Below are 6,668 nucleotides of genomic sequence, written 5' to 3'. Positions count from 1 at the left end.
TAAATTTGTTTGGAGAAAAATGTTCTAATTCAAGATATCTACAAGTCACAGATTTAATGTTATAGAGAAGTCATTCGAGAACTCCAGAATGACTTATCGAGAAATCATTCAAACTCCAGAGAGTACCGATGGATAAGCAATATCTACTCGACGGATGAGCTATATATCTACTCGATGGATGAATAACATCTACTCGACGGATGGGCAATATCTACTCGATGGATAAGCTATACATATACTCGACGGATGAGCAATATTTACTCAACGGATAAGCAATATCCACCGGGAGTAGAGAAGTCAGGAAAGCTACTCAAGAACTCAAAAAATATCGACAAGTCATTCTTTCACTAGAGAACTCAGAGTTATCGACAAGTCTATATCCATTCGAGAACTCAGAGATATCTACAAGTCAAGTGAAGTTATGAAAACTAGAGATCTCGATGAGCTGAAGACCTCTACAAGCCAAACTCATTATGGAGTACTAGAGATCTCGATAAGCCTTTGTACTTATCGAGATATTAAGTGTTCAAATGAATCAAACTGGAGATCTCGAAGTACAGTCTCAAAGTACAAAATTGCAGATCAGTTTAATATCCAAGATAAACAATCAACAAACAATCCAACAGCTGGATTGACATGTCTACAAAAAGCAGTTTGAAGTGTGTGCAAGATCAATGGCAAAGATTAACTGACAGAGGAAGATTAAAGTAAACACGGGATACTAAAGATATGCTAAGCCAGAAATGGAAGATTTGCTTTTCTATAAATAGAAATGACAAATGACAATTTAGAAAAGCTAATAGCATGTTTATTATCCACTGTGTAAACCAGCAGCACTGGTCCTCTAGTTGAAAGTAACAATTTAGATCAAAATTCTTGTAACACTCTCGAGAAGAAGCTGAGCTCTTTAACTTTGAAGAGCTTAGAAATTTTGTAGCAAAGCATCTTAATTTTTAATACAAAAATTAAGTGAGTTTTGAAGATCTGTGTTCTTTATTTTGTGCAAGTTTAATTTCTGCATGAACACTTTTCTATATAAGATTTAATATACTTTGTTCAACCATTATCTTTCAAGAAAAGCCTAAAATCAGAAAAACACATTCACCCCCCCCCCCCCCGGTGTGTGATTCATTACCTAACAGTTGTAATGGTGCACTTATGGAATTCACTAATTCATTGTTGATGTTTGAAAGCGTTTTAAGGTAAATATATAATATACTAATTCATTGTTGATTTTTGATGATGCTTTGAACTTTAAATGATGATTGATATGATTTGATTGATGACTCATGAATTAAAAACGAGTATTCTTACACTGATACTTGATGAATTGATGATGATGTTTCCTTGTCGGAACTAAGCTAAACCAATTGTTTAGCTGGCCGGGATCCTAACTTGATGAACTTAATGAATTGATATGGACTTATCGTGCTTAAATACTCCATTCTAATCTTGTAAGAATTATTTGATGAACTCTTGATGATTGTGACGAGTATTTGATGGTTCTTTAAAAAACTGTTGTTATTTGATGACTTGAAGAACTCTGATTTTTTTTTCCGGATAAACCGCAGTTGAATTAATATGATATATGCTTACTGAGCTTTATAAGCTCACTCTTCTTTGTGACTAACATTTACATGAAAGAATTTTGGAGAAGAAAGTTCGGGAAAGGATAAAAATGTGATGAACTAAGATTTTAGTGAATGTCGAGAGGCGCGTATCATCGTGACGAAAGATATTGTGATAGTAGGCATATGGTTGTACTTCATTAGGATCTTATGATGTATCGTACCTTTTATGGTAGACTCGAAATTGTTTTACGAACTTTATGTTATTAAATAGGTTTTAAATTTTCTAAGCATATATTGAATTGTTCAATTTATTTGACGTCCCCGGGTCGGGTTTTTGAGATCATCCCGAAATAGGGGTGTCACACGTCCACTCAAGATAGGTTGAAGTCAACTTTAGTAAAAAATAATTAAATACCTCAACCACTTTACCAACCCAATTCTGAAGCTTCCCACTCTAATTTTAATATTGTCCCGATCGAAAGCTTACGAGATGTGGCCGTTACAGCAAAATTAGAAATTTTAGCTAAATATAATGTATGAAATGAACTAGTTTATAGTAAAGAGTAAATTTTAATGTACACCCTTATAGACTACAAATTCACAACGTAGGAGGTAGTTGTCACTTTAAATCTACATTTTATTATATTTTTTGACGTTTTTTATGTTTAATAAAAAAAAGTTATAATAATATAATTTAACCATATAAGATTAGTTTGAATGTGAAGAAAACTTCATACGCTACTAGATATAAGGTTATTTTGACTTTAGAAATATTTATTACTTTTCTTAAAAATAAAAACCTCATGCTTTAGAGTCTGTTAATTGTTTTTTACTTTGTTTCACTTATTTTATAATTTGATTACTTAAGTATAAATAAAAATTCTTATTCAAAAAGTAACATTCTTAAAAATCAAACATATCGGTGCCAAGTAATTATTTGCTTTGTAATAATTTTTACAAACTCAATTTCATATGTAGCCGTGAACAAATATATTGACGATAAATTTTATTCGTACTTATGAAATATGAATGGATTTGTTTATATGTGTTATTTTAATCTTTATAAAATTATATTTTGAAATAGAAAAATCTCAGTGTTGCACGTGTCAAAATATTTTATAAAATTATATTCTATTTATTGACTGATTAGTAATATATTTATAGTAAATATTTGGATTATTTAATAATTTTCCATATCAATTGTTCTTAATTGTTAATATTTAAAATTTGAGTTTTTACTTTAAATGTATTTTTATTTGAAATAAACCTTTTCTTAATTAAAATTATTGAAATTTTTTTTTATTAAAATATAATAAAACTAAAGAAAGTATATAAAACATATACATCCTAAAACATAATTTGTGAGTTTATAGGATATAAGTTCCTAAGGACTAAAGGGTATACAAGGGTTTATGGCAAGATTTAGTAGAGTAAATGGTTTTACAGTAAAGGATCGGTACAAAATGTATAAAACTAAAACATCAAAAAATTAATATCATGCCGTAGAGGCTAGAGCCCTTTGACCACACAAGGATTGGATGCAAAGCAGAGAAATGAGTTGTAAAAAATTAGTAAAGAATTAAAACTTACCCAAATAAAATAAAAATGATAGTATATATGTCCCCAAACTTAACATCAGTCGTTAGCTTCCCCTTAAACTTATAACTCGGAGTAAGATAGACCATAAATACAAATAATAAAGTTGTACTAAATCAAAGATGAAACCTGCTTCAAAGATCTTAGTTATTAGAACATCATCATATATAGATCTGACTTGTGTTGTTCCGAAATCACTCAATTTGGCGCTGCTGATTGATTTGATGCCTCTTCGAAAAATTCTTGGATATTATGGTTCATGTTGCTGCCTCCCCTATGTTGTTGATTTGCTTTCTCTCCTTCTAATTCTCTATATCTATGCAAATATCTCTTTAGTGGCCCAGCATAATCATCAAACCCTAGACTCCCCAGAGCCCAGCAAATATCATCTCCATTCACTGTCTTGCGCTTCTCCTTGTGACACTTGTCAGATGCTTCTCCAGTCACAAAGCTTATAAACTCAGATACACATTCTTGCATGGTTTCTTTTCCTTCTTTTGAGATCTTTGCATTACTTGGAAGTATTTGCTTCATGATTCGACCCACATTTGCGATCGGTAGCAATCGATCTTGCTCTTTTATCGCATCTCCATCTTCTCGTGTTGACCCACTAATGCCTCCTCCAAAGTTGTAAGTAGCACTTCTTTCTGAGTAATTAGATCCTATTTTGTCAACCATTTTATAGGAGGAAACTTAAACCCAAGGCTAATCCTCTTACTCTTACACACCAATTGACACGTTGCTCTTGATTTATACTGCTAATTAAATCACTTTTGTATATATGCTTATATATATATTATAATTTATTCTGCTAATTAAATCGCTTCCGTACAGATACTTATAATATATAAATGCTAGTTATATGTCATTCATCCGTTCGAATCATATATTTATTCACTTTTTATAAATGCTTATATATATGTCAGTGGTCCAGATGCGGATATATTTAATAAATCAAGATGTGCGTTGAAAAATGCCTCTAGTTGTCGTATTTGAGACACTTTAAAAAGTTACAATATATATATATATATGACAATTTTTTATCTTTCATAGTAAATGAATCATTTTAGTGGTGTAGACATCACAATTTAAATTTTTAACATATGCACACGTAAAAATGGATAAAAAAAAACCAATTATTATAATATGCGGTTAAATATGTAATTAAGTTAAATATGGCAGAACTGATAAAAATGAGACTTTGTTTTAATATTGAGTAACTAACACCTCCAGAATTTACAGAGAGTACTCTCTCAAAACTTAACTTGGCACAATGTAGATGATAGTATTGTCAGCTCGTTGATGGGAGACAGTGGCAGGCAATTTGGTACGAGTTAGGTTGATTTTGTTAAGTAATCTATGATACTAAGGGACCTGTGGAAGCAATCGAAGCCTAAGAAAGTAAGAAAAAGACTTGCATTCATCAAGACTATAACATATAATGTATGTTTATATGCATGGTCCCCTCTCTTTGGTCATTAGTGGTAATGCTCCCAATAAGTATGGATTAAGAATATAAAATTAACCTAAACCTCAACAAGTGGACTAAAGCAAGGCACGTGTTTCTCTGATAGCGTGCAAGCTAGCAAACAAAAACCTAAAACTGAACTGTTAAATTAGAAGCAAAGATTAGATTACAAACTTCAAACTCTTAGTTGGATTGTGCACCTACTAATTAGGTTTCTACTTTGAGATGATGCCAATCTAATCAATTGTTAAAACATATATAGACCTGCATCCACTGTATCATACACCTACACATCTGACTATATGAGTAAAATTTTGAGGGAAGATTATCTGGAGACACTGTATACACAAAATTATTGTTATGTCTTCTTTAACACTGTATATACGAATGTTTCAACACTTACTTTTCTTCTCCCGCAGTAGCAACGGAGTTGTGCAGGGCCAGTCATGATTAATTACAAGATACCCTATGCGATTTTAAAAAGAATTTGCCCCCGCAACAAAATCATGCATCTTGTTTTGATATCTAGGAAAAAAAGATCAACTCAATATTCATATTTTCGGATTGTAAAAACTTGCTAACAAAAGTCATAGCGAACAAGATATAGTGCCAAATTACAATCGTATTACACAAAATTTAGAATTTCTTTCTATCCGAGTAAGGCCTAAATTTATCTGCATGTCATGTCTTAGGATCCTCTCTTATTTAAGATAAGTGAATGAGACCATCTTTTATCTTTGAATTTTGGGTACCTAACTAAAACTAGGTCTCAATGTTAATTTTCCGGTGATTTTCTCTAAATTTTATTTTGAACTATTGTCTAAATTATCTTTTCTTAAAAATAATTGTCTCTAGATGATAGATGTATCATGTCATGACTTTTATTACTTTTATTACTTGCCCTAAGTACCAGCCCCCAATTGTGCATAGAAAATTTCATTATTGTAACTTAAATATTATTATTATTGATTTTGTTTATATTTCCAGGGCGCCCTAATTGGTTGTGTGTAACAAACATTTTTTATTAACGTTTCTCCCATCTAGAACAAAACAGACCACTGACGTCTATTCGGTCGGAGATTGCACACTAGTCGGCTTGAATCGTAGTGATTGTTCATGAACTCAAACTAATCAGTAATAACTTCAGCGTTAGCGTACTCAAGAACTCGCATTTATCAAACAATAAAAGTAAAATTATGATCAATGTATTTATACATTTGCCTCCTTTGTCCATTGTCTCCTCCGCTATCAATTATCAACTAACCGACCACTTTAATCGGTCAGTCATGATCAATTTTGACCCTTACTGCCAATCGAATAACTCATTTTTTATTAATAGGGTGATCAGAAATGTGTATTTTTTTTATAGTGAAAGCACATATATGAAATTACCTATTTCATTTAATTAAGTAAAGGAAAATGAGTTTTATCTAAAATATTCTTTAACAATTACAAACTATTCATATAACTAAGAAAGAATAACAATTGGAGCGATATATTTCGAAAACTAAAACATGTTAAGGTTGAGAAGACGATTTATTATCAAAGTAGGCAATAGAATTATATAAATGAAAGCTGACGTATAGTGAATTTGGAACTGGACAACTGTCGCGTGGGGGAGACTCAATGACTCCAGGACAAGTTGTATACTAAACAAATGTAGTGTCACTTACAAGCATGTATAATATATGTATATTTACTTGCTTTTAGGGAAAATCTATATTACATTTTGTTGTTTCCTCTCCTTCTTTACATTCACAATATCTGCTTTAGATTCTCTCCTGCACTCCCCCCAAACGTATATATTTGCTTTAAGAAGGCATCTGATCTCGTCTACTAACTTAAAAAATCAAGGTTTGGTGGTAAATGCTTTGGACCACTTCTTAAAATTATAAAAACACATAGATTACACCATTGGGCGCTCTACTTAGTGGTAGATTTGTAATTTTATACACGGTCATTAACAGAGAGTGACAAGTAGAGCGTCAAATTTGAAATCATTTTGTAGTGTGTGGTATAGAGAGACCAAGATA

General features: G+C 31.5%; 1 protein-coding gene across 1 annotated transcript; it reads right to left on the bottom strand.

Moving 5' to 3' along the window:
• Positions 1-3,076: 3,076 nt before the first annotated feature.
• On the bottom strand, positions 3,077-3,872 carry LOC141686718 (nuclear transcription factor Y subunit B-5). Its single transcript, XM_074491766.1, has one exon. It carries the CDS (start codon positions 3,843-3,845, stop codon positions 3,366-3,368), a length of 480 nt encoding a protein of 159 aa, XP_074347867.1. The 5' UTR covers positions 3,846-3,872; the 3' UTR covers positions 3,077-3,365.
• Between the last annotated feature and the right edge of the window lie 2,796 nt (positions 3,873-6,668).

The sequence above is a fragment of the Apium graveolens genome, chromosome 9 (assembly GCF_009905375.1).
Source record: "Apium graveolens cultivar Ventura chromosome 9, ASM990537v1, whole genome shotgun sequence".
NCBI lineage: Eukaryota > Viridiplantae > Streptophyta > Magnoliopsida > Apiales > Apiaceae > Apium > Apium graveolens.
Note: the sequence above shows the minus strand (reverse complement) of the source record. Positions and strands in the feature narration are given on the sequence as shown.

Excerpts from the sequence above, each read along its gene's own strand:
- LOC141686718 (XM_074491766.1), bottom strand. The coding sequence starts at position 3,845 with ATGGTTGACAAAATAGGATCTAATTACTCAGAAAGAAGTGCTACTTAC.